The sequence below is a fragment of the Chlamydomonas reinhardtii genome, chromosome 2 (assembly GCF_000002595.2).
Source record: "Chlamydomonas reinhardtii strain CC-503 cw92 mt+ chromosome 2, whole genome shotgun sequence".
Lineage (NCBI taxonomy): Eukaryota > Viridiplantae > Chlorophyta > Chlorophyceae > Chlamydomonadales > Chlamydomonadaceae > Chlamydomonas > Chlamydomonas reinhardtii.
Genome location: NC_057005.1, coordinates 4,277,210 through 4,304,057, shown reverse-complemented (window position 1 = coordinate 4,304,057; position 26,848 = coordinate 4,277,210). Strand labels below are relative to the sequence as shown.

General features: G+C 64.2%; 1 protein-coding gene across 1 annotated transcript; it reads right to left on the bottom strand.

Annotated features, from left to right (window-relative positions):
- Nucleotides 1–1,377: 1,377 nt before the first annotated feature.
- Nucleotides 1,378–26,791, bottom strand: CHLRE_02g099055v5 (uncharacterized protein). Its single transcript, XM_043059680.1, has 51 exons — nt 26,382–26,791; nt 24,381–26,183; nt 24,056–24,225; nt 23,610–23,870; nt 23,173–23,411; nt 22,862–22,979; nt 22,648–22,702; nt 22,150–22,415; nt 21,865–21,927; nt 21,506–21,616; nt 21,218–21,316; nt 20,857–20,973; nt 20,497–20,607; nt 20,162–20,329; nt 19,910–19,972; nt 19,759–19,779; nt 19,605–19,661; nt 19,273–19,485; nt 18,967–19,134; nt 18,670–18,804; nt 18,378–18,500; nt 17,858–18,262; nt 16,497–16,594; nt 16,025–16,358; nt 15,807–15,866; nt 15,312–15,630; nt 14,968–15,080; nt 14,580–14,777; nt 14,371–14,463; nt 13,606–14,070; nt 12,558–13,406; nt 12,154–12,392; nt 11,447–11,671; nt 11,051–11,125; nt 10,762–10,833; nt 10,380–10,584; nt 9,980–10,130; nt 9,470–9,546; nt 9,195–9,215; nt 8,800–8,895; nt 8,217–8,276; nt 7,876–7,940; nt 5,379–7,609; nt 4,885–4,988; nt 4,543–4,613; nt 4,134–4,277; nt 3,859–3,970; nt 3,414–3,566; nt 3,111–3,153; nt 2,801–2,928; nt 1,378–2,619 (listed from the first exon to the last, which is right to left on the bottom strand). Exons 1-51 carry the CDS (start codon nt 26,605–26,607, stop codon nt 2,095–2,097), a joined length of 12,318 nt encoding a protein of 4,105 aa, XP_042927314.1. The 5' UTR covers nt 26,608–26,791; the 3' UTR covers nt 1,378–2,094.
- Nucleotides 26,792–26,848: the final 57 nt, after the last annotated feature.

The following is a 26,848-nucleotide window of genomic DNA, read 5'->3' as shown; positions in this document are numbered from 1 at the left end:
GAGGCGGTGTAGAAGATGAAAAGCACGTTATGCTGGAGTGCCCAATTTATGCTAACATTCGGTTGGCTTCTGGTATTACAGGTAGCGATATGAAAAAGATTATGCTTGACACGGACACGCAAAAGTTGGCTGCCCACTTGTACGCAGTTACGACGCTACGGGCACGGACGCTATTGATCTAGGCCATTTGCCTGTTTACCTAACGCGCCCCCGGACTCAAAGGAGTTAGTGGGGCCACATGGACTCGAACCCATGTAAATGCTCATGCTCACCCAAGGCAGCTGCGTCCGCCGCATGCAGAAGAGTGGCTTGGGCTGTGCACGTTAGTGGTCATGCCTGCCAGCCATGTACACTGGCGTTGTGGCCACCGAGTCCAAAAGCAGCAGATGCGTAAGCTGTGCACAGTAGCTCAACAGGCTGTAGCGGCAACGCGCACCCCTAGGCAGCAGTGTGCGCCAGGGGCAGGGGTTGACGCGCGGTCCAAAAGGCTTTGCGGGGGAGTTACGGGAATCGAACCCGTGACCTCTCGCACCCGAAGCGAGAATCATACCACTAGACCAAACTCCCTCCCCACACATGGGCACACATGAAGCGCTCGCAAACACCACACAGAACACGCGCACTGGTGCTGGGGGCTGTGGCGGGCACATGGGGGGCGCGGCCGGGCAAGGGGCAGTCCAGAGAGCGCAGGCAAGGGCCGGGCAATGCTGGGCAGAGGGCAGGGATGCATCTTGAGGCTTCACAGGCAAGGAGTTCCCTGCGACTAAGTCGGCAGAGCAGTGCATAATCACAAGGACTAATCATACTCGCTACTGGCAACTTGGGTAGCGCAGCCCTGCCCCAGGAGCTGGCCACACGGCTCCGACAACGACATTTCGCGTGACATTTCTGGTCGCGCCCGATAAACACTGCTGCTTTTCCGGTCTCGCCAGGCATTATGCGCTCGATATGTCAAATCACATGCACGGCAGACGTGTGCAGCGCGAATACAGCTTGTAGCGGGAACCGAGGCTGCAGGTGTGTTCGGGCGGTGCGCAGGTCCAAAAGAGGGGAGTTGCGGGAATTGAACCCACGACCTCTCGCATGCTAGCGTCTACCCTAAGCGAGAATCATACCACTAGACCAAACTCCCTTCGGAAGCGTGGCGATCAGGAGCGCCACACATTGCAGGTCCGGAGACGGCCACGGTGGTGCTGGGCCGCGCCGGCGCGTGGAGGGACGCGGGGGAAGCACCGAAACACGCGGGGAAAGGGCGGGGGCCTTGTGGGCTAGCTGGGGACTGGTACACAATGCATGAACTCACCACGACAAGACTTTCATCTGGGTTCAGTAGCTGGCGCTGGCCCAAACTCTCATGGGGGTCGAGTTAGGCGGGCTGCAGTGTTTTGTTTACAACTGAAGGCAGTGGCTTGGGCAGGGGTGCCGTGCACTCCCTGCCGCCCAGGGCAGCAACAATCGAGTAGAAGCGCAGACAGCCAGGGGTCAATGGTAAACCCCGGGAGGAGTGCGTGCAGAGGGGTTCAAGAAAGGCAACGATAAGCGAAGAAGACCAGAACCTGGGACAAAGTAGCGAAGGCCGAAAGGCAAAGCCAGGTAACTGAGAAATTGAAACGGGCTGGGCAATCAGAACACCTGCCTGCAGGTAGGGCGCCCGCAGAATGCGGCGCAGACCGGACAGCCTGAGGCAGGGAAGCCTTCCACGGGCGGCTTCCTTGGAAGCGGGCTCAGGCTGGCGGCTCCGTGCGGGTGGGGCACGGCGTGTGCACATATGGGCTATCCGTTAACACACCAGTTGCCACACCAACCACATGTCTCTCTAGGTCTCTTTCCGATGTCGCTTGCTTGGAATGAGAAACACCACAAACAGACCACGCATGCGTGCACATCTTTGGAATTTCCCACATAGGGCGAGCCTTCCCTGGAACACGCAGCAAATAGCAGCACACACCAACAATATCATCGCATCAAACCGCACGCACGCGCATGTGTATGGCGATGTCTCATGAGCCCCGCACACAGTATGCCTAAGGTACGGGAATCGCATTCATTCATGTCCAGTACCGTAAGCCGTTGCATTGCAGCAGGCGTGGCTTATTACCCGGACTCAATTCCACCAGCACTTGTAGCAGCTGCCGCCTCCGTAGCCGTTGGCAGCGGCGCCTGGGCCTCCACAGCAACCACACCCACTCCGGTCTTCCCCACCCCATCCTCATTCTGTCGCGCTGCGGAGCCTCTACGCTCTGCCTGCCCTCCATCTGGCACATTGCCGCCACTAGTCGCCCCAGCAGCGGCCATGCCTCCTCCTAGAGCGTCTGGCACCGCTGCCGCGGCGTCAGCCCCGCTTTGCGCGTCCGTGGCTGCCGGCGGCAGCATACGGCTGTCACCGATATCCCCGCTGACCGCAGGCTGGATGGGTGGCAAGACCGAGACGTCGGCGATGGCCATGGCGTCGATGTCGGGAGCACCAGAAACGACAACACTCACGGCCGGGTCGAGGCCGGGCCCGGGATCTGGGCCTACAGCCCTGCCGCTGTCGCTGACGGTTGCAGGTGTCGGGCGGCGCCAGGTTGGAGTGATGCGCGTCCAGGCGCGGCTGAGAGCCTGGTTGATGTGGGTCACCTGTGAGGCGGTCAGGACGTTGCAGTCAGTGGGCGAGAGCACGTGCGGGTGGGTGGTTGCGAAGGGTGGGTGCGCACACACGTGTGCAAAACCGCAGAGGATGGAGCCGTGAGGGACAGTAGGTCCGGGCTTTTGACGGATGCTGCTGCGCCAATCCTGTTACCTCCCTCCTCCCACGCACCTGCGGCAGGTGCAGCACCAGGCGCGACGGCTCCACGCCCAGCCTCGTCATCCACTTTGACGCCTTTCGCCGCATGGTGGGCATCGACGCCACCACGAACAACGCCAGGAAGGCCGCGATGATGAGGCCTGGTGAGGAGAGGTTTGAGAGCGGCGTGGGAGAGGTTCCAGGCGTGTGCGCATGACTACCGTAGTTGGATGATGGCAGCGCGTGCATGCCGGTGTGCGCTGACTGGGAGGCTGCTCGCTGCTGCTCCCCACATCCGTCATCCCTGCCGCCGCCTAGCTACAAGCTACGAGACGCTACTTACAGTTGATGATGAGGATGACTGCCCCCAACACCGCGTCGCTCGCCTGTCCGGCACAGCGCGAAGGAGACGCGGGGTCACAGCAGGGGACGCGGGAGCCGCCCAGCATGGTTAGAAAAGGCAGTGTATGGGCGGCCTAGCCATGTCGTCGGACAGGATGCGCCACTGGGTGCAGGATCCATCTGCTGGCACCATGACACGTGTGGCCGACTGTCCCACCGCACCGGCGCCTTGTGCACGCCCTGTGCCCGCCATCAGCATCAAACCTCAAGCACGGCTCCCTTCCTCCCTCCAGCTCCCTCGCACCTTGGACACTGTGACGTCGGGATTGCTTGTGAACATGCCCAGGGTGGCTGTGAGGCAAATGGTTCCCAGGGAGAGCAGCTGCAGCCGCGTGAGGCGCTCGGCACGCAGCGGGGACATGTAGGTGTTGAGCATCAGGATGCACAGGAGGATGGCCTGCAAGAATTGTGGGATGTTTTGTGTGTCACGGGGAAGTGTATGCGTGCCATTGCCACCGTGCCTACCAGCAGATGTAACGTGCGCACCAAGTCGCCCACCCTTGAGTCCATGTGTGTGCAACAATGGGTAAGCAAACAAAGTTGCAAGAAGTGTGTGCATGCAACCACTGTGTGTAGCGGCATGGGGTGGTGGCGAGGTAAGAGCAGGGGCCCCGCCCGTTTGCGCCTAGTCAGGCGCCAGGGCCGCGCCTCAGCACCCGCCACACACCTCTCCCCTTGCCGGCACCTACCGTCAGCAGCAGGGCTTGCTGGTAGACTGGAAGTGTCCTGCCAAATACCTCCACCACAACGAGCAGGAGCGTCTGCGCCTGACTCAGCGACTCCCAGAAGTACCAGCGCGGCCTGTGGGAGACGCAGCGCTGGTGTTATGCATCTGCAATACGGCACGTGAAAACCCTTACAGTAGCCAGCATTGGGGACGCCATTTTGTGACCCTTTGACAGTTCGCCAACCCGGCCACCTCATAAGAGTTTTCGGTGCAGTGAAAATTTCAACGAGTACCCACTTGTAGGAGTGGTACAGGAAGCCATACACCTGCACCGTCCGCTGCTCGCCCAGCTTGCGGCGGCGTGCGAACATGAGCGCGGCCGAGGTGATGGGCGGCGCCAGGCACAGCACCACCACCGCACACACGCCCAGAGGCACCCAGCTGCAACAAGCAAGGCATGCGCATGGGTTCAACAGCTAGCGCGGCGTAGGCAAAGGGATGGCGCCTCTATTTGGTCTGCTGCCGGTTCATACTCAGCAAGAGTTGTTTGGAGACAACCGACCAAGTGTACCACCGCCGGCGGCCAACTAGGCAGGCGTGCAACGCATGTAACATATGCCTCAGCGGTGTTGCGGCCCAGCCCATGGGACTTGTGCCACCGCAACACCAGCATCAAAGACACACCGCCATTCACAGCACCACTCACAAGGTCAGGTGTTTGTTGGTGTAGCAGGTCTGGTTCATGTCCCGCACCCAGAACCCGTAGCGCCAGACGGCCTGCACGGGTAGCAGCACAGCAAGGCCACTGCCATCAGGACAGAACGCCAGGCGCCGGCGCGCGCGCTTTGCAACCTACAGCAGCCGCTTTGTTGCTTCTCGCTCCTACACCGCAGTAGCCCACACCCGCCCATCAGGCCAGCTCCACGCCCTGTGGGGACGCGGTATCCTGCATTCCTTTCTTTATCTACTGTCCCCAGCCCCCAGCCCTCAAGATAATACAGCCCAACAGACCCACAGCCCAACAGACCCCCCCCACACACACACCTACCTGCTGGTTGGCTGGGTAGTCGCCCTGTCCGTCATCCAGCGTCATGCAGGCGAATATGGACAGCGCCTCAGTGGCCCACGTGGGCATCATCACGAACGACGTCACTGCGGGGTGGGCGGGTCGCAGCGGGGGGCAGGTCGCTAAGGTGCGGATGGAGGTGGTGTGGGTTGGGGTTGATAGGTGGTGATGGAGGTGTTGGTGGTGGGGCTTGAGGTGGGGTGGCAAGAGGCGGGGTTGCGGATGTGGGCATGCAAGGATGTGTGACCCGAGCATGCAGACGCAGCAGCACATATGCATCGCCCGCAACGTGATGCCTGCATGCGCACGCAGTGCAGGCGATGAGCACGAAACACAGTGCACAGTGTCAATGCCTTCCGCTTGAGCTTCCAGACGCAGCACAGCACAGCACAGCAAAATACCAACACAACGCAACGAAGTGAGCACGCAACTACGCGAGCATGCTACGTTCCACCCACTCATTGCACGCAACTCACCCATAAGCACCAGGAACAGCTGCGACCGCAGGCTCATGTGCGCATCCACAAACGACAGCGCCTGCCGCTGCTTGAAGATCCAGATCTTCCTCCGCCCCGCCTGGCTGTCCACGTCCACAGGCGGCGCTGGGTGGTGGTCGCTGCGCGCAATCGACGCCATCGTGCCGGTTCGCTGCAACCCACCCGCTTCCGAGCCACCGCCGCCACCGACGCTACCGGCTGCGTGGACCCGCGACCCGCTCTTGGGCAGCAGGTTGGTTGAGATGCTAACCGTCGACTGCAGTCGAGTGCGACCACTGCCAGCGCCGGCGACCGCGCCCAGGGCAGCTGCATAGGGGCTGCTGGTAACTGCGCCGTCGCCGTAGCCGCTGAAAGCAGCAATGCCGCCGTAGCCGCTGTGGGCTGCGCCGTACCCGCTGTATGCTGCGCCATAGCCGCTATGCGGCGCAGCGGCGCCATACCCGCTGTACGGAACACCACCGCCGTACCCGCTATGGGCGTTGCCGTAACCGCTATAGGCGGCGCCGTAACCGCTGCCGTACACGCTGCCGTGAGGGGCACTGGCGCCGTAGCCACTGTCGACGCCGGGCGGCACGCCGTACGCGGCCGATAAGGCGATGGAGGTTTGCGGCTGGATGGCGTCAAAAGGCTGAGGCGGCGGCGGCGGCGGCGGCGGCGGCAGCAGCAGCGGCGATGACAGAACGACCGCAGAAGCTTCAAGTGAAGGGCTGGCGATGGGTGTCGCTGCGGCGGCAGCAGCTGCGGGTGCTGCCTGGCCGGGAGGCTGTTGCTCATCAGCAGCAGACACAGCACTGGCCACCGCAGCTGCAACAACAGTAGCTGCATCAGCCGCCCGGCGACGGCTGTGCTGCTGAACCAGCAGCTGCTGATGAAGCTTGTGAGACGGTGCGCCCGCGGCAGGAGCTGCTACAGCCGCGGCAGGCGCCGCAGCGGCAGTAGCAAACGGCGCAGCGGCAGGTGCCACAGGTGAGCCTTGCACATGGTGCCGCTGCTCCGGCAGCCCGCCCGCCTTGATGGAGCCGCTACTGCCGCCGAACACTCTGCTACTGCCCCCGAACACTCTGCTACTGCCGCCGTGACTACGGCCTATCGCCCCGCTGCTACTGCCGCCCAAGCCGCCCATACTGTTGCCCTCCGACAGCAAGGGCCCCGGACCCTGGCTAAAAAGCGGGTTCAGTTGCGTCTCCATGCCACCAGGGCCGCTGCATGTGACAATGGCGGCGGCGGCAGCAGCTGCTACAGCGGGGCTGGCAAGCGCAAGCGGCGTGCCGTTGCTGTCAACCGCCAAGGCGGCGCCGCTGGTGATGCCGGCGCCGCCCCGCTGCCAGCCCGGCCCTGGGCCGGCGCTCCCTATGCTTCCCTGGTGCAGCTGCTTGCTCACCAGTGAGCTCGTGGTGAGGCCGTCGCTCACGTGGGGGCACGCAGGCGGCGAGCCAGGCGCCAGCATGGCACCAGCGGCGGCGCCAGCTGCCACAACCACCGGGATGCCGGCGGCGGCACCGGCGCCGCCACTGCCATCACCGCCTGGCGATGCCGCCACCGCCGCCGCGGTGTGTGCTGCTACGTCCCCGTCATCTCGCAGCACGCCCTCCGCAACCGGCCCGCGCCGGGCTGCGGTTCCCGCGGCGGCGGCGGCGGCCTCACGGCTGGGCAGGCGAATGCGCAGCACGTTCTCTAGCCGCTGCGGCGGCTTCTGCGGCGGCGACGCCGCCACCACCTCAGGAGCAGCACCGTCTGCATGTGCATCACTGGCCGCGGCGGCTCCAAGCGCCGAGCGCTTGCGACTCCGGGGCGTGCCTGCACCGCTCCCACCGCCGCCGCTGCCGCCGCCTCCATCGGCACTTCCAGCGCTGGTGATGGAGGCCAGGCGGGTGGCCAGGGCTGAGACGACGTTGCTGACGTGGCGACGGCGGCCGGCGGCTCCTCCCTGGCTCCCCGCCGCGGCTGCGGCAATGGAGTTGGGGGTGGCAGGCTCCGCACCGCCACCGGAACTGGCCACCCCAGCAACATTGCCGCCGCCGCCATCCCCACTGCCAGCAGTCTTAAACTGCTGAGGGCTGCCCATGCTTTTGCCCATGTCATGTTCCGTGTCGCCTTCATCCACGTCCACATCCGCGTCGTCCGCATCTGCGTCGATGCCGCCGCGTGCATCTGCTGCTGAGCCGCCGCTGTAAAGCTGCCAAAACCAGCGCTGGTTCCAAAAGAAGTACCTGCAGTAGCGAGCGGCGGCAGCACAGGCGGCAGCGCCACGTACGGACAGAAGCGGCAGGAGAGTGTCCGTCGTAAGCGCAATAAGCATGCATGTCTGCTTCATGCCGGTCACGCTGGCATGTCCCTACATGTCAATGCAGCTAGCTACTAGAAGTAGGAGCACCAGGCTGGCCGCAGGTGCCAGCGGTGACGGAGTGAGCGGCAGCGCACTACTGCGGAAGGAGACGGCGTGTGCGCACTCATGCAGTCGGTGAAGCCCCCTCACCGCAGGGTCCACAGCAGCATGACCACGAGGACGGACAACACCGGCAGCAGCAGCCCCGCCAGGACCTGTGCGGTGGGTGGGGGGCCGGCGACCAGGCATGCAGGGTCAGCGCAGCCTACCGGTATCCTCTGCACGGTTGTGGGCTCAACGCTCGGCAGGCAGGCAGGCAGGCAGGCAGGCAGGCAGGCAGGCAGGCAGGCAGGCAGGCAGGCAGGCAGGCAGGCAGGCAGGCAGGCAGGCAAAGCCGGCAGGCAAAGCCGGCAGGCAGGTAGGCAGGCAAGCAGGCAGGGCAGGCAAGTCTTTTGTGTACGGTGCTGTTAATGGTGCGGCAGCGCGCTCACCTGCGCCTCCGCCTGTGTGGCCGAGTCCGCGCCGTCATACAGGCAGGAGGGCGAGTACACCTGCACGCGTGACAGGCGGGGGTAACATTCATGGTTCATTAAGATGAAGCGAAGTTGTAGCCAGGCACACTGGTACAGCAGGCGCGACGTTACCGCAGGGGTGGGAGCGAAATCGGCGGCCTGTCCCCTGATGCCACACACGGATGCGGCACAGCACGTGCACCCCGCACGTTTACCTCGTCCATCGCTCCTTCCTGCACTGTGCCACACCTACCCCATGCGCCCGTCCCTGTGTGTTGCGCCCGCCCGTATCGCAACCGCCCGCCCACGCACCCGCCCATGCACGGGCGCATCCCAATATATAACCCCCCCATACACACACACAGGGAGCACACACACACACACACACACACACACACACACACACACACACACACAGGCAGCACACACACACACACACACACACACACACACTGCGAGGTAACTTCAGGTGACATCCGTAAACCGTCGCTTTTCTGCATCGCATACTCTGTCTTTATTTGCGCAATGTTTTACTTGTGCTCTTTAACACAGATGCACCCACCTGCTTGACGGTTCCGGTGATGGAGCCGAGCAGCGACTGCAGCGCCAACACACTGGCGGGCCAGTCCATGTTGATGCGCGTCACAATCAGGAAGAACTGCGAGTGCGAGGCAGGGGTGCGTGCGGTGGTGCGGTGCGTGGGGGCGCGGCAATAACAACAAGGATTACCGAGCGACTGACTCTGACAAGAGAGGGTGGTTACCCGGCGCTGCGCTCTGTTGGGTGCTATACACGTAGCAACAGCCCCGGCTACTGCAAGGGCTGGGGCGAGTCAGCAGGGATGGACAGGCTGCGCGCGGCGGCTGACAGGTCCAGCCATGGAGCCACGGCGTCACGCCGCGCCAAGCAGCGCCCAGCAGATTAGCAGCACCAGGCCACACAGCAGGACGCACGCACCTGGAAGTGAACGATGAGCACCTGTGGCGCGGCGGAGCACACACACACACATATAAACACACACAGTACATGTACAGGCGGGCAGGCGCACGGGTGAACAGGCACAGATGCCGGTCGACGCGGTTGGGCCCAGCCCTCCATCCACCCTGCCATTCTCCTGTCCCCACCACCAACCTGTGCCTGCTGCCACCCAGTGTCGTACACAGTCACCAGCCAGCCACCACCCATGCCCCATCTATCCCCCCCCCGCCGCTAACCCCCCGCGCCCGCCCCACCTTGAGGACGTCCGCGGGCGGCATGCGGTCCTCATCGTGCGAGTAGTCCGCCAGGAAGGTCATCAGCACGGAGAAGCCTGTGTGTGTGTTGAAGAAGCACAAGGACAAAGACAGTGTGTGCGGGCGGGCGGGCAGGCCGGGTCGTTTTGCGGGTTGAGGCAGGCGGAAGTAGGCCGGGGTAGGCCGGGATGGGGTAGGCCGGGATGGGGTAGGCGGGCCGAGGTAGTGCAGAGCCACTGCAAGTGAGAGGGCATGCTTTGCACGTGTGCAACGGCCGCGTGGGCAATGGTCCGTACGCGTTGAAGAGGCGACGCATGCACTGCACAGTCGTCAGAGCCCATCCTACCCCAACCCACCCCCGCGCAATCCCTCATGCTTGTCTGCACCGTCCCCCACCGTGCAGTTGTCCATCCCGCCGTCACGCAAACAGCAAGGCCCCTCCCTCCCTCCCAACTCGCCCCATCCCTGGCCCTGGTTGGGCTTGGGCATGTAACCCCTCCCCCTCCTCACCCAGCCACGCCGTGTTGAGCAGGAACACCGCCACCCCAATCAGCACCGTCTGCCAGCCGTTGAAGCACGTGCTGCAGTTGAAGTCACTGTCCAGGGCGTACTGCTGACCGTCGTACGCCGTACACGTGGCACACAGCGTGCCGGCGTAACCCTGCAGCAGCAGGTGCGGGGAGGGGGGGAGGGGGAAGGGGGGATTGGGTGAACCTTGTGGAAGCATGCATGGGGGACGGCGGGATGTCTGGCTGGGCGAGGTGCAGGATGGTGGGTGTGGGCAACGCGGCTTGCCGGAGGGTGTGCGTCCAAGGGTCAAACCCCTGGCATCAAACATTCAAACTTGCAAAGCCCCCCAAAACACATCATGCACTGCGGGCCTCTTAACAGAACGCGGGCACGCACGCACCGGTGCGCACTGCTGCGCCATGTACGTGAGGTCGGGGGCGGTGCCGGGCGGCGATCCCCACAGCACGCAGTCCAGAAGGAACCCGTCGAAGTTCGCGCGCGCTGCCGCTGTCGTCAACCCGCTACTGCTGCCAGCGGTCATGCCGCCCAGCTGGGGCAGGAGCGGGGAGGCAGGCACGGCGCGTGCGTCACCGGCTGATAGCGACCTGCTTGGGAATACATCAGTGCAGGCACGCAGGGGCGCGGGAGCTTAGCTGGCAGGTGGGGATATCACTGCCGTTCACTGACACAGCATACCAAACGCGGCGTGTTTGCAGGAACCTGGTGCCTAACTGCTGCTTCCCCACCACGCACAGCCTCAGCCACCGGTTGCCCCCACGCGCCTGAACACGTCCAGGTATGCGCCCACCACTCCCCGGCCGCTGTCTGGGGCGCTGACCAGGGACCAGAAGCGGCTGCGGGCAGACACGGGCACAGCACAGGATATCAAAAGGAGGCAGCGCTAGTAGCGATGCGTTGGCAATCAAGGTCGTGGCCGGCAGGTGCATGTGCTGGCGGCACGTGGCTTGGAATGAGTAGCAGCTTATACCACGCAGTGCAGCGCGATCGTGCCACAGCAGCGCAGCAGCACGCCCGCCCCGGTAGCCGCCCGCCTAGTACCCACGCCCGCACCTGGCAGTGCCGAAGTAAGCGTACCACCGGTCCTGGCACCGCTGCAGTGCCAAATTTACGTCGTCATCACCCGACCTGATGTGTGGCAGTCACACAGCACACAACAGACGGGCAAAGGACCATGGCGGGTGCCAGCTTGGCCAAAGCGGGGTACGAGTGGACCGTCATGTAACACACAACAGAAGAGTGAGCCCCCTCCAACATGTGCAGCACCGATCACACTGCCCGCCTCGTGCCCCCCATTTCCAACCATCCTTGCACATCCCCGCCCCCATCGCTTGACGGTAGTATGTACCAACAAGCCAAGCAAGCAGAACAGCGCACAGCGCAACAACACGCACACAACACGCACACAACATACGAGCGCATGACACATGCACACCGCAGGCCACCGACCTGCAAGCGCTCGGATTGGGGCAGCGGTGCATGCGCGTGCTGTTAGCGGCCGAGTGCCAGTAGCCCGGCTCTGGCACCACCACCGCGCCGCCCGGGCACACGGCGTGGTCGGGGCAGGCCTGGCAGCTGCCGCCACCCACGTTGCCGTTGGCGGCGGCGAAGGCGGCGCCGCGCGGGTCGCCGGCGTAGGGGTCCACGTCCAGGCTGAAGGTGTTGGCGGAGCAGCTGCGACGACGGAGGCAGGAGGCAGGACTTGATGGAAGGAGGACTATGTGATGGCCGGAGGAGCAGGAGGAGGAGGGGGAGGCAGCAAGAAGGGGAGGCAGGAGGAGGAGGCAGCCGGACGAGGAGGCAGGAGAAGGAGGCAACAAGAGGAGGAGGATGCAAGTTTTGAGGCGTGGATAGCACGATGCAGCTGGGTCGCACTGTGCATGCACACACACACACACACACACGCACACACACACACACACACACACGGTAGGTATTGGTAAGTAACTCCGGCGTCGTCTGGGCTGGCTTTCGTTTCGTTTTTCAACACGCCCCCCCCCATCCACACACACACACGCACACGCAGAACCACACGACAGCGCATGGTCTCGGCCCCGCCCCTCCCTGCTTTCCTAACAGAAGCACGACCGAACCCAGCACGTATGCCACTCCCTCCCCCACATGCCCTACCTAAATGCCCTCCCCACATGCCCTACCGTGAGCACAGGTAGCCCTGGTCCTGCACCACCTCGCCCAGCGAGCACGGCGGAACCGTCACCGTCACCAGAAGCGGCGGAACCGCCTGCTGCTGCTGCGACTGTGACTGCGCGCCGCCGGCCGCTGAGGAAGAGGCGCCGGCAGAGGAGGAGGCGGTGTCAAGTTCCAATCGGAGGACGTAGTCGCCCTTCTGGGCGCGCACACGCAGTCCGGCCATCGACGCCACGCCCTCCACCACCTGGGTGGAGGCAGCACGCAGCACAAAGTGGGCGAATGAGCCAAGGTCAGAAAGCACAGAACAGCAAGTAAGCACTGGCAGCTGCATATGCGCTCGAGCTCGCACCCCCGTGGGGCTCTGAGTATCTCATCAATGCGAGATAAGGCCTCCACAACACACGCGCACCTGGGCTGTGGGGTTGCCGAGCAAGTCTGGCCGTGCGGGCGACGCCGAGACCGCTGGACCCGCAGGCGCGCCGGTGCTGTTAGCGTCTGCACTGCTGCTGGCAGCGCTGGCGTTTGTGGTGGTGTTGCTGGTGGAGGGCGCAGCCGGCAGCATCTCCATTGAGGCCCGGATGACGGGCCGGGAGGCGGTTGGGTCGGCGGTTAGTTGGTTGAGCGCGTCGTAGACCGACACGTTGATCGCCACGCCCAGGTTGTTGGGCATCACCAACCGACACGCCTGCGCCGACCAGCACTCCCGCAGGTACACGCGCTGCTGCTGGGCAATGCTACTGCCACCGCCGCTGCCGCCGCCGTCGGCTTCGCCACCGCCGCTACTGCCATTGTTGCTGCCGGCGGCGGCAGCGGCGGAAAGCATCGTGACTCGGCTCAGCCATGGCAGCAGCGGTACGCCGGTGTCACTGCCACCGCCGGCTGTAGCCATACCGCCGCCAGTGCTACTGCCGGCATCGGGCTGCAGTGGGGATCCCCCGCCCACCACCGCCTGCCCCAGAACCTGCGTCGCCGCGTCTGCCGCCGGCGGCGGCGGTGGTGGAGCCGCCGCCGCGCCGCCAGCCTGCTGCAGCCGCCGCCTGCCGTACACCTGGACCACGTCGCCCGTACCGCTGTACAGCACGCTGTCGAGGTAAGTCACGTTGATGCGGTTGGCGCTGTCATTCCGTACGGCAAGCAGTTGCGTCTGGTCGTATTCGCGGATGCTGGACAGGACCAGCTGCTTGGGCGCCGTGGCCAGTTCAGCTCCGTAGCCTGAGCGCACGCGGTTGGGCGGCGCGGCGGGGCCGCCGCCCTCCATCTGCATGAAGACGAGGCACACACACGTGAGGAGGCAGGGGCGTCGGACATACAGTGCGAATGGGCAGGGTGCGACACTTGCTTGCTCTCTTCCTTTGAAGCGCGGGACGAAACACACACACACACACACACACACACACACACACACACACACACACACACGCACACACGCACACACGCACACACACACACACACACACCTGTGGCGGCTGGAAGCACAGCGCCCGCTCCTCCTCTGTGGTGGGCAGGCTGCCCATGAACAGCTCGTCACTATTGGCAGTAGCAGCCGCGGTTGCAGCAGCAGTAGTAGCAGCGGCGGGTGGCAGTACAATGCTGCTACTGCCGCTACTACTGCCACTGCTGCTGGCTGCAGCAATGCCCATATCAAAGAAGCTACTGCCACTGCTGCTACTGCCACTGTCCGCCAGTTCGGGTGTTGCTGTGGTGGTGGTATCGACCAGCCTTGCCAAGGCCGTGTCCGCCGCCGCCGCTGTCGCCGCGCCATTTGACGCATCTCCACTGCTACTGCCGCCGCCGCCGCTTGTCCCGGCCGCGGGGCCAGCGGCGCCCGCGCCGCCTGTGTCAGCGGTGTCGAGGGTGTGACTGGAGCCGCACAGCAACGCCAGTGTGTAGGCGGAGCTGGAGAACAGCGCCCCGCCGCTGCCCTGTACACACGTGCGGCGGTAGTAATGGGTGTTATAAGGGGCGACAGCTTGGGGCAGCAGAGGAAACACCTGTGTGCTGTGTGAAGGCGTGTCAGGAGGTAGCATGGTGTTGAGGCGTCTTAGATGACAGTAGCCCCACCAGGTGATACCTGCTGACTAGCGCGTGCCAGCCACTGCGACCGGTGCCACCCCTCCCAGGGCTGCACTACTACTGCTCCCCCCAGCCCACCCCGCACCCGCCCAGTCCCCCGCACATCCCTAGCCCTGTACACTTCCCTCCCCAGTACGCAAACTCCTCACCCCCGCCGCATTGTTCCACAGACTGGCGGACGCGACCACCGCCGGCCAGCAGCCCGACTGCGCAGAGCTGCGAGCCGCCGCCCGGGCCAGCGCCTGCACCGCAGTCCAGGGTTGCGTTAGTCACCGGGGGAAGGCTGGAGTAGCTGGTGCGTTGTACGGCTGGCGAGGAGGGCAGATAGATAGTTTTTGCACGCGCGTGTCCGACAAACCTGGAGGGTCTGATTGCGTGGCGATAGGAGCTCCATCAGGCTAGATGACAGGGGCAGCGACGCGGGCGGCGGAAGCGCGCCTGTGGCGGGGCTGCCGGCGCCAGCTGTGGCCGGCGTCAGTAGAGGCCCCAGCTCGATTGCGGCAGCCGCCGCGGCCGCCTGCAACGCCTCTACGCTCCAAGCGCCCACAGCAGCGCCCTGCGGCAGGAGTCAAGTAAGCAGGCCGGCGCGCAGCTGACCCCTGACATGATGATAAACCGCATACGGTAAATAAACAGCACTTTCGCATCCGAGGCTTACCTCTAGCTAGTGCATTGCATGCAGTGCAAGCCCCCACTATCAACGCACGAGCTCTGAGCTCCAGGTAACTAAGCGGGGGCGAGCTCACTTGTGCACACCGCAGCCCCAGCCCGACGGCGCCCGCCATGGCCGCCGCGGTGTTGCCCTCAAAGTGGCTGCGCTCCACCAACGCCGCCACCGCACCGCCCACGTACAGCGCACCTGCAGGCGGCCGCCGCACAACCAAGTAGAATTATTTGCATAGGCTCGACAAGAGTCAGATGAACGCTCAGGAATGTCGTAATTACACGCGAGCATACTGAACACGCAATCAACGCGCAGACCACGGGCAGCACTACACTGAACAAAAGGTACGGAACGAACACCGTCTCTCATGCCTCAGAAAGCGAGGCGTACGTACGTGAACGCTAACAACCACGCACGCGCTCCCACCTCCAGAACCGGCCGGCAGGCCCGCGTCGCCCGGAGCACCCGCCCCGCTGTAGCCGCTGCTGCCGGCGTGGTTGTAGCTGATGTTGCTGGCGGACACTGCTAGCACTGCTACAGCCGCACGACCAGAGCCGCTGTTACTGCCGCCGCCAGGCGCGGCGCCAGACGCCGTGACGTACGCGCCACCCCCGGATCCAGTTGCCGAGTTGCCGTACATTCGTACGCCGTCCATCAGCACCGCCGTGCAACTGTCCGCGGCCAGGCCTCCGCCATTATTGGCGCCATTGCTCGCGGTTGAGCCCGTGATGTTCGTGTCACTCAGCTGCAGAAGGCGTACGCGTATCGACTCTCAATTCGCGAAGACAACCAAGGAGGGCTTCATCATGATGATATGTATGCAAAGACAGTAAGTAAGCCCGGCAATGGTGCTGTGGTATGGTCAGGAATGTGACCCTGATTACTAAAGCAAGCTGACGTCCACTGCCGTAACCCACGCACCACAAGCAGCTTGCAGCCTGCGGCAAACACGGAACCACCGCCACCGGCAGCATTGTTGTCCTGGGGGCAGCAGGGTTGGCACGCCGGATACATAACCAGCTTTTCCCCCGCAGGAATCGCATGCGCGGCTCTCAGAGGCAAACCCACAAGCCCCTTGCCACATAGCACGGGACCACTGCAACATGCACGTCACATCGCCCACAACCCTCACCGCGCACCTGCAGTCGGCAGCCGCTCAGCGCGAGAGAGGCATTCCTCACAACCGCCACCGCTCCCCCCTGGTCGGCCTGGTTACTGCCTAGCGTTGAGTTGACCAGCACCAGCTGCTGGTGGGTGCGGCTGCCGTCCGCTGCCAGTGCGCCGCCCGAGCCGCCGCCCGCCGCCACATTTGCAGACAGCTGCGAGGACGTGACGAACAGCGCCGCGCCGCCGGGTTGGCGTGTATCCGTGAGCGCGACAGCGCCGCCGCCGCCGGCTGCGCTGCTAGCGGTGCTGCTGCCGGCGGCGGTGGCGATGTTGCCGGTGGCGTTTAGACCGTCCAGCAACAGGGACCTGATGGCAAACACACAACCACCGATCAATCCGCCGAGGGTGAAAGGCTGGAAAGAAAGCAGCAACGGGCATGTGCCATGGGGACGAGGCAGGGTGTACAGCAGGCCTGCATGTCTACCAACGCCAGCACGCTCTCACCCGCGAACCGCCTCCAGGAGCAAGGCCCCTCCTTGGCCACCCAGAGCCGAGTTGTTGATGGCTATGACGCCGGTGGCGACGATGTAAATGTCGGCGACCTGCACGAGAGCGGGCTGTTTTAGCGCGGCAGTAGTATCGTCAACATAACCGAACCTGATTCCCTGGCACATGACACGTGACATGCCGTATAGAGCTACCGGCCAGACGCCTATAACCTCTCCAACGGCTGCGCACAGCTGCGCAGTGCCAGACTTTGGCCCAGCCCCAGCGTTCTGCACCTCCCCGGGCTAACCTCAAGCTTCTCCAGCATCACCCAGCTACCCCACAAGGCCCCCGCCCTTTCCGCGCGTGCCCCGATGCTTCCCAGGACCCCGCCACGCGCCGGCGCGGCCCAGCACCACCGTGGCCGTGTCCGGACCTGGAGTGCGTGGCGATGATGATGGCTACACTTCCGAAGGGAGTTTGGTCTAGTGGTATGATTCTCGCTTAGGGTCTCTCTAGCATGCGAGAGGTCGTGGGTTCAATTCCCGCAACTCCCCCGTTTTGGACGAGCGCACCGCCCGAACACACCCGCAGCCGCGGTTCCCGCTACAAGCTGTATTCGCGCTGCACACGCTGCCGTGCATATGATTTGACGTATCGAGCACATAATGCCTGGCGAGACTGGAAAAGCAGCACGGTTCACGGTGCGCGATCGAGAAATGTCAGCGAAATGCCATTGTCGGAGCCGTGTGGCCAGCTCCTGGGGCAGGGCTGCGCTACCCAAGTTGCCAGTAGCGAGTATGATTCATCCTTGTGATTATGCACTGCTCTGCCGACTTAGTCGCAGGGAACTCCTTGCCTGTGAAGCCTCAAGATGCATGCCTGCCCTGCCCGAGGCTCTGGCCGCTCTGCCCAGCATTGCCCGGCCCTTGCCTGCGCTCTCTGGACCGCCCCTTGCCCCGCCGCGCCCCCCATGTGCCCGCCACAGCCCCCAGCACCAGTGCGCGTGTTCTGTGTGGTATTTGCGACCGCTCCAATCTTATACATGTATGGGGAGGGAGTTTGGTCTAGTGGTATGATTCTCGCTTCGGGTGCGAGAGGTCACGGGTTCGATTCCCGTAACTCCCCCGCTAACCATTTTGGACTGCGCGTCAACCCCGCCGCGCACGCGTAAGGCTTGTGCTTTTGCGACGCACTCTAACAAAGGAGTACGTGTTTTCTCAACGCTTTGCGCATAGGAATGGGGAGCGGCCACCGGCTCAGGCCGTCAACATCCTGGTCATCATCGACCATCTCGCCGTGCAATTGCAAGTTGCCCGTTCTACCCTTGCATCTGCTCTTTTCCCACGATCCAATGCCCGGATGCCTTTGCGGCTCACCTGCTGCTTAGCGACACGCTGGGCTGCCGCGGACATGGTGGTCAGCCAACCGATCCTCCCACCAGCTTCAGCCAACCGCCGCTGCGGGCCACCGCCGTCTGAGCTGGCATCCGCAAGCTGCTGCTCCAGCGCGCTAAAGGCCGCGGGGCAGCCCGCCGTCATTCCAGCCTGGGCTGTGCTCCAGGGCTGTGACGGCGGCAACGCAGCAGTGCCGCTGCCGAGGGCACCACCGGCCGGTGCAGGTGCCGCGGCAAGCGCGGGCATCGTGACCTGGACTCCGCCGCCGCGGGCCGCACGATTGCGTGCTAGCGTCAGGCTGCGCAGGTAGGAGCACTGCATGTTCACCAGTGCCAGCCCGCCGCCAGCCTCCACTGCAGCGTTGTCCGCTACAGAACAGCCGCCGACCTGAGCACGTGGTTGGGGTCGGCAGGTCAGGCACGGCCTTACGGGTACATGCAGTGGGGCAGCAAGGGCAGCCGTGCCCCGCAAACCCGGCCCCGCTCCAGCTACAGGCCCACACCTGCACCACGTCGCCGCTCTCCAGGTAGGCCGCCCCGCCCGCCACACCCGCGCGGTTCCAGTCCAGCACGCAGCCTGCCGCTACGAAGCTGCGCGCACTTGTGCCGTACACACCGCCTCCACGCTGCAGCGCGCAGGAAGACACGAGGGTCTGAGGGCGGCGCTGGACTCAGATGGCAAAGGCTTGCATTTCCTGGCGGTCTGCTAGACATACGCATACGAAGTTGCCGGCCGAATCTCTGCTGTGCGCTGAACCCCGCTGAGGGCGTGGAGGCTGAGGCCAATTGGCTCACCTGGTTGGCGGTGTTGTTGCGCAAGTGCGAGCCGGCCAGCAGCAGCGGCACGCGCGCGCAGTGCACGCCGCCCCCATCCTCGTCCAGCGCAGTATTCCCCGAGAGGCTGCAGTTTTGCAGCTGCAGCAGCGGGCCCTGCACGCACGGAAAGACATGACAGGCTCTTCGTATTCTCTTGCTGTGGGAGCGCGCTGCGCACCGTCAGCACGAGCGCGTCGCTGATGAGTGCAGACGCCTAGTTGATTGCATTGCACAGGACCCGCCCTCTTCCTAGCAGTCCCACGCACGTACGCGCACCTCGGGCTGCAGGGTGCTGGCCTGGTGGCCCGCCGCCACGCCGCCTCCAGACAGCCGGGCCGTGTTGCCGCTCAGGGCGCTGTCGTACACCCGCGCGCCACACGTCAGCAGCGCCAGCGCGCCGCCTCGGCCGCCCGCCTGGTTGCCGTCCATGCCCGTGCGCCAGATCTGCGTGGCACCAGCAACCGCATGCTAAGAAGAATCCCGGTCGCATCATTTGTTGCAATGCGTGCAACGAGGCGCAAAGCAATTGTCGTTACACGGTTAAAGTGAGAACGCTGACATCCAACGCGTCCGCACGCGCACCTGCATGGGAGCAGTGCATCCCAGCGCGAACACGCCGCCGCCCGCAGCCGACCAGCTGTCCGCAAACAGTCCCGCGCCACCGGCGGCGCCGCCGCCAGCCCGATTGCCGTACAGGTGGCAGTCGTACATCTGTACGGCTGAGGCGGCGAGTGCGATCGCGCCGCCCGAGTTGTTTACGGCGTTGGCTGTGAAGGTGCTGCGCTCGATCCAGGCCTGCGGCGAGTGCAGCGCAGTCAGGTGAAAACAAATCAGGCACGCAGGATTGATGGGAACCCGTGGCCATCTGCATGGCCATCTTGCTCCCGACGCCACGTACGTTGCAAGTGACTCACCCGCATGCCCGTGTCAAGGACCTGACCGGACGGCGCGCTGGGCATGGGCGGCACGAACTGCGGTGCAGGTTGGGCAGCAAACATTAGTGAAGCTCGCAATACGATACCGGTACACATACCCTCATGGACCCGTGGACTCATTTACCGAACCCACCTGCATGTAAACCGCGCCACCCTGAAGGCATCACAGCGCGCGGCGGGCGGGAAAGGGGGCGACGTCAGCAGGTCAGGGCCTCAGGTAACACAGCAGGTGGCTCAGGAAACACATTCCCACAGCCCTGTCAGAGCCTGGCTGTCTGCCTCACCTGGCCACTGGCGGTGTTGCGGGTGAAGGTGCTGTCCGCCACACGCAGCATCGCCCAGTAGGCCTGGATCACCAGGCAGTGACACGGGCACATGCAGTGGACGGAGTTGAGGCCAAAACGCCGACGAGGCGTGCCCCTGTCACGCCTGTCCATCTGCGCCTTGACCTGGCTGCCTGCCCATCTGCGCCTTGACCTGGCCGCCCCGGACCCACCAGACCCACCAGACCCACACACACGCGAGCGCAGCCGCACCTTCAGCGCGCCGCCCACGCCATTGGCGGCGGTGTTGTCCGTGAAGGACGTGTTGCGGACCTCCAGTGTGAACACGGCGCCGCTGCTGATGTTTGCAGCATTGCCAGCGGCGGTGTCGGCAGCAGTGGGCTGCTGGTTGACGGTGAAGCCGCTCACAAGCACCGCGCCCTGTGCAGCGCGCGTACACACGAAGGCAGGCGCCAGCCCAGGCAGACTCACTCAGGGCGCGGAACCCTGATGAACGCTCTGCGCCCCTCCATCCCAACCTTTGCTGAGAATGGTGAAAACAATCCCTCCGTCCCGAACCAAGCCAGCCGCGTACGGACAGGACCCACCGCGTCCCCAGTTGCGGAGTTGGCATTGAAGGTGGCATTGGTCAGGGAGATGCTGCACAGCTCCGCCGCCAGCGCGCCACCCTGAAAGGCGCTGTTCCGCTCAAGGACAATCTGCGGCAATCAGCAGTGGACGGGCAAGCAGCGCGCAGGTACGATGTGAGCCATGGAACAGAGTAGGCACGTAAAGCCTGATGTTCATGCATGGCGCTCCTGCACTGCCAAACAACCATGCACGGAGGTCCCCACCATGCCCCCTGCCCGCCCGTTCTTCTCATGAACGGCTAACCCCCAGTTTGGGCTGGTATTTACAACCCCCCCCCCCCCCCACACACACACACATATGCGCCAGGCCGAACTCACATTCCGCAGATGCAGGGTGCTGCCGGCGGGGCACTGCGTGGCGAACACGGCGCCGCCTGCGTTGTCCAGACCGCCCGCCGCGTAGGTGTTGACGGAGTTACCGCTGAATGCCACGTCCTGTGGCGGCCGGCGGTAGGGATTGCGTCAGTGCGCCACAGTTACGCGCGTGGCTTTAAGCAAGTAAGATGATGTAGGATGGGCGCAGGTACACAGCCGGCTGCACTCAGCGTGCATGGCCACATTCCCTTGCGTTTTACGCGCGCAGGCAAGTGCGCATGCACGCACGCAGGGCACGCAAAGCCTAGGTGACACTTAACGATCGTATGCATGTGCGAGACACCTATACGGGCCCTTCCCCCACCTGCATGTCGAGGTACCAGCCCGATACCAGCAGTGCCCCCGCCAGCCGACTGGCCCGGTTGCCGCTGAAGGCCAGCCGCCGCAGCGTGCCGTTGGTCACCTGCTGGCGCCATACAGCGTGGCGAAGATCTTAACTGAACTACCGCAAACGGCTGTTTGCATGGTTTGCGACCCATACCATACCCAAACTCCATCCTATCCATCCTGCCGCCCACCCACACCATCCCCACCCGTGCTACCATACAGTCCGCACACCCCATCCATGTGTTCCATCCAGCCCGCGGCGCACCCGGCGCGGTATGCCCTCCATGATGGCTGCCTGTGTCAGGCCGCCCACGTCCGCCTCCAGGAACAGCGCTCCCGCACGCCCGCCGGCAGCGTTGTTGCGGAATGCCAGGTCCTGATGATGTTAAAGAGCACAAGGAAAACAGGTCCTGATGTGTGTTTTAAGAAACAAAACACGAGACGTGAGCTTTAGGGAATGTGTGCTAGTAGGCGTGTTTTTGCACGCATGCATGAGGCAGGGATGCGGGTGTGGAGCGACCTGCTTACCCTCTTGCTGATCCCTTATAAACATCTGGTACGTATGCAAACATTCACAATCACATCCACATTTATACCCTTTAAACCACACTTGCACACCCGCACCTCCAGCAACGCCTCGCAGCGAGTGATGGTCGCACCTCCCGCCTCAGAGCTGGAGTAGTTGTCCTGCACGATGGACGACAGGACAAGAGGAGAGTGCACTCTGTGGACAATACACGCAATGGTAACTGCATGGCTAACTCACGTTGGCACAGCGCCAACACGCAAGGCGCGATGTGGTTCGACTGCAGCCGCCCCGTTCCCCCACCGACCGGCCAACGGCGTAAGCCCCTGGCGCTAGACCACCCCGGCCTGCCTGCGGTTCAGGCGTGCCAGCTGCGCACCCACCTCGAAGGTGGAGTTGGTTAGCGTCAGTTGGAACAGCGGCCCGTCGGGCTGGCCGTTGGTGGTTACGCCGTCGTACTCGGCAACGTACAACGAACTGCCGGTGTTTGCGTTATTGCGGTTGCAGGAGTTGTTGCGGAAGGTGGTGTTGGTGACGGTGGCGTGGTCGTGCAGCGACAGCAGCTCCGCCGCGCCAATCAGCGTGGACGTCTGGTTGGCGAAGAGCGTGTGCCGGATCTCAACCACTGGCACGGCCCGCACGTACAGGGCTGCATACGCACATTCCGGAACGGGGATTGGTACGGGCGTGGGCGCGAGATGGGATCGATTTGGGTTTGGGGTGGGTTCGCGGCAGCAGGTGAACTTGCAGTGGGGGTGGGGGCGCACGTGCCCTGTGAAACGGTGGGCTAGCCGGGCAGCAAAATGGATGTGTTTGCATGAGCAGCATGAGACGTTGAGCGCTCTACGCTCATCCCGCCTGGCATGGCCTCCCATACCCACCTCCGGCCTCACTGGCGTTGTTGGACTCGAACACACAGCGAGTGATGTTGATCCCCTGCGCGCCGCAACAGTGTGCCGTGAGAGCACATACGCCGGTAGTACAAACGCAACGGCATGTCATCACACATCCCTCCATTCGCCTGGCTACACGCACATCCAGAAACGTACGACCTCACCCCAATCAACGGTGCCTCATGGGCTACTGCCCGCTGACCTGTGCGTTGTTGTAGGCCTGGTACAGCGCTCCCGCCATGGGCGCCGTGTTGGCGGTGAAGGTGCAGTCCGACACCTGGCTGTGAACCTGAAGCGCCACGTCCGCCTGCAGGCCGCACCTGCGCATATGTAGTTGTTGGGCCGCGATGTATGGGGTCAAGAGGCGGATGTAAGAGGTGCGGGGCAACTGCTGAGGGCGGAGGGCCAGCCTACTTTACGACACGGCACGAGATAAGACTGCAAGAGGCAGCCAAGTAAAGCGGCATAAATCCCTGCGCGCCTTGTGGACGCATTGACGCCGGGTATGCTTACCCTGCCGGGTTGCTGTAAGGCATGCAGTTGCCCAGCACCGCGACCGCGCCGCCGGTAATGGCGGCGCGGTTGGATGTGAAGTCACAACCGTCCATGGTCACTTGGCTGCGGCGGTTGGCGTTGAGCACGATGGCCAACGCGCCGCCCTCACCGGCGGCGCAGCCGTTGAAACGGCAGTGGCGCAGCGTGAGGCCGCAGGCGGCGGGGTCAGAGGCCGGGCACGGAGCGCCGTCCACGGGCTGTGGCGGCAGTTGCGAGTAGGTGGTGTGCCTGGTATCAGACCGGTTTGAGCCGCCCCAAGCCTAGAGGCAGAGATGGCGGTCACAGGACACGAGCGACAAGCACAGCAGCTCCCAAACACGCACACACAAGCTATCACACATCCAGGTGTGCTACGCACGCAGGCCTCCGTGTTGTTGCGCCCCCCCGCACCGCACCTCATGTAACAGCGCGCCGCCCCGGTTGGGCGCACTGCAGCCGCTGAAGCGGCAGTCACTCAGCGCCGCGGCCGCGCGTTGCAGGTACACACAGCCGCCGCTGCCGCCTACGCCCAGGGCCGCAGAGCCGCCGCTAAAGGTGCTTCCCACCAGCTTCAGCGCCGCGCCATCGACGGCGTAGACGTCGCCACCGAACGCGACCGGCACGGCCTCCTGGCCCACGGTGACAACCGCCGCTGCCCCTGCGGGGCCAAGCAGCACCTGCGGGTGGCCGGAGTGAAGGAGAGAAGCGTGGCGTGGCTCAGGATGCCATTAAGCAAGTGGAAGGTGGAAGCCTGGACAACACTTGACACTTGCTTGGATGGGATACGGCAAATGGCATGGCGGTCAAGGCGGAACGACTGTTTCGCTCAGCTAGGCCCGCGCGTGTAGCTGTCGTGTGATACCTGGGCGGTGTTGGCTGTGAAGGTGCAGTTGACCAGGCGGGCGGTGGGCAGCCCGCCCTGCACCGGCACCAGCGCAAGCGCTCCACCGCGGCGCGCGGTGTTGCCGGAAAAGGCCGCGTCGCTGATGTTCAGCGCCGGGCCCACACCAGCCTCCGCGTAGGCGCAGATGGCTGTTGGGGTGGGTGGGGCCGCGATACATAAAGTAAGGACGCAGCGACTGGAGCGCAGCAAGTGCTTTTAGCTTCCTTCCTGACGCCAGCCCCACGAAGTCGTGCTGCGAATCATGCGATGCTTCGGCACCACCGGTACAGTGTCAGCCACTCACCGCCGCCAGCTTCAAGGGCTGTGTTGTTTTGGAACACTGCACCGCCGCGCACCACCAGCGTCGTCGGCCGCCGGCGCGTGCCCTCCACAACACGCACCGCTCCGCCGAGCGCTGCTGCGCTGTTCCCGACAAACCTCCCGCCCTCCACCGCCACCGCCGCCTCCACCAGCCGAAGGCACGGGCCCTCCTCCGCCTGGCTCCCCTCGCACGTGGCCCCCGCGAGCACGGCGTCCGAGCCCTCCCGCACGTAGACCGCGGAGCTGGTTGCGTTGGCTGACCCAGTGAACGCCCGCACCGCCAGCCGCTGCACGGTGACGCCAGTGGAGGAGGCCGCAAGCACCAGACCAAAGGCGGTACCGGAGGCGGTCAGCCGGACCAGGCTGACGTCAGACAGCGACGCCTGCGGGCAGGCGCTCAGGCGCAGCGCCGCCACGTAAGCGGCCGTGCTGGCGCCGGCGCTGGCGCTAACGCTAGCGCTGCCAGCTGTAGCAAAGACGGATGCAGCTAGCGCCGCCGACGCAGCCGGACCCTGGCTGATGCCCGTGTCCGCTAGCTGTAGCTCCGACACAACCAGCCCGGCGCAGCGTACCACGTCCAGTGCCAGAGCCCCACCGCCCAGCTGTACGGCCATGGCCACCGCCGTGCCTGCTATTGCTACGGCCGCGGTCGGCCCTGCTACTGCCACCGCCGCACCCAGGCTCACACGCTCCAGCCGGCAACCGGGGGCGCAGTCCTCTAGAGTCAGCACCGCTGCGCCCTCCCCTTGTACCAGGAGCGGTGGCAGCGTCACGGCCTGGCTACTGCCGCTGCTGGTGCTACTGCCGCTGCTGGTGCTACTGCTGGTGCTGCTACTGCTGCTGGTGCTGCTTCCGGCGGCTGGGATTGCTGTACTCACGTCCGACACGGCCACTCCAGAGCTATTGGCCACGTGCAGGACGTGAGCTCCCGGGGCCAGCACAATCACTTCCTGCAGTGACACGCCCCGGATTGCACAGCCGCCGCTGCCACTGCCGCCACTGCCACCACTGCCACCACTGCCACCACTGGCACCATCGCTGCTGTTGGTAGGCGAAGTCCCGCCGGCGCACCCAGTGACTGCCACCAGCGCCGTCGTTGTGGGGACGTCGGCGACGCCGCCTGGGGACTGTGGGTCTGTGGCCGCAACCACACGCACACGCCGCAGCAGGATGCCGGACAAGTCAACGCCGCCGGTGACTGCGACATCAGCACCGGCCTCGCCTGAGCCCGCCGCCACAGACACCAGTGCGCCAAGCAGCACCTGCATTCCTGCCCCCGAAGCGCCGTCTGCTGCTGCTGCTATCGCGGCGGCGTCCGCCGCTGTTGGCACAACGACCGTCACCGATGTGAACACGACGTTTGACAGCGACACTCTGTTGCAGCCCTCGATGCGAATGAGCGGCGTGGCAGCTGACACGGTGATGTTCTGAAAGGCCAGATTGCGGAGCGTGACATTCGACAGCCCCGTGAACCGCAACAGCGGCTCGCCGGCATTGTTGGCGCTGCCATCGCCACCGCCGCTGAGCAAGTCGAGGTCCGCCGCAACCACGCCTGCCGGCACCGCGTTTGCGCCCACCACAACATAGGGCGCGCTGCTGCCGCCGCCACCTCCTCCATAGCTGGGAGGGGGCGGCGGCGATAGTGGTGGCAGGGGTGAGCTGCTGGCTAGGGCGGAGCCGGGTCCTGTGCCGTCCAGAAGGAAGGCCCCTGGGCCGCTGAAGCGTAGGGTGGTGGCACCAGCCGGCAGGTCCCAGCCCGGCAACACGCTCACATCGCTGGGGTCGCCTGCGGCCGCATGATGGGAAAGGGAGAAGCACATGAGTGGTGAGGTACACGTTACAGGGGCATTACAGGGGCAAGGGGCGATTGGTGAGCAGGTCAGGGAGGGCGCGCAACAGCGCGGGCAGCGCAGCCGGACAGCGTGCGTCGTCCACGGTCGGCCGGGCAGCGTGGGCGGCGGTTGGAAGACTGCTGCAGGCTTACCTGTGCCTCCGTCCGCGGCGCAGATGGATAGCTCTGTGCTTGTGAGCGGATACAAGACTGTGTTGAACTGTCCCGGGCCGCCGTCCCAGCACATGCAGCGCGCATTCTGACTCCCGCTGCCAGGTAGCAGCCTGAGGCTGCAAATGCTTACTCCAGCCGCTTTTAGCACCAATTGCGCCAGCTGGAGTAACAGGAACGGCGGAAATCGTAGCTTGAACCTTTGCATGCTCGCTGCGTTCTCGTCGTCAGGGACCAGCGCACAAGCCCAAACGTGCCTCAGATAGCAGTTTGAGCCTCATGTTCTATTTATTCTCCCTTTTACGCGGTCTGGCCTTTGCACGAGCGAATTCGTGACTAGGGCGTCGACTGTGCTCGAACTCGAAGCCTAAGATACATAATCAAGCCTGCAGATGTTATATAAAAGTTGTTGTTATTATATGTGTTCATGCTTGTGTAACCTGCTCGGC

Coding starts and splice junctions, on each gene's coding strand:
- CHLRE_02g099055v5 (XM_043059680.1), bottom strand. CDS start 26,607: ATGCAAAGGTTCAAGCTACGATTTCCGCCGTTCCTGTTACTCCAGCTG. Junction 13,407..13,605: donor TGTGCTTCCAGCCGCCACAG/GTGTGTGTGTGT, acceptor GTCTTCATGCAG/ATGGAGGGCGGCGGCCCCGC. Junction 10,834..11,050: donor GCTTACTTCGGCACTGCCAG/GTGCGGGCGTGG, acceptor GTCTGCCCGCAG/CCGCTTCTGGTCCCTGGTCA.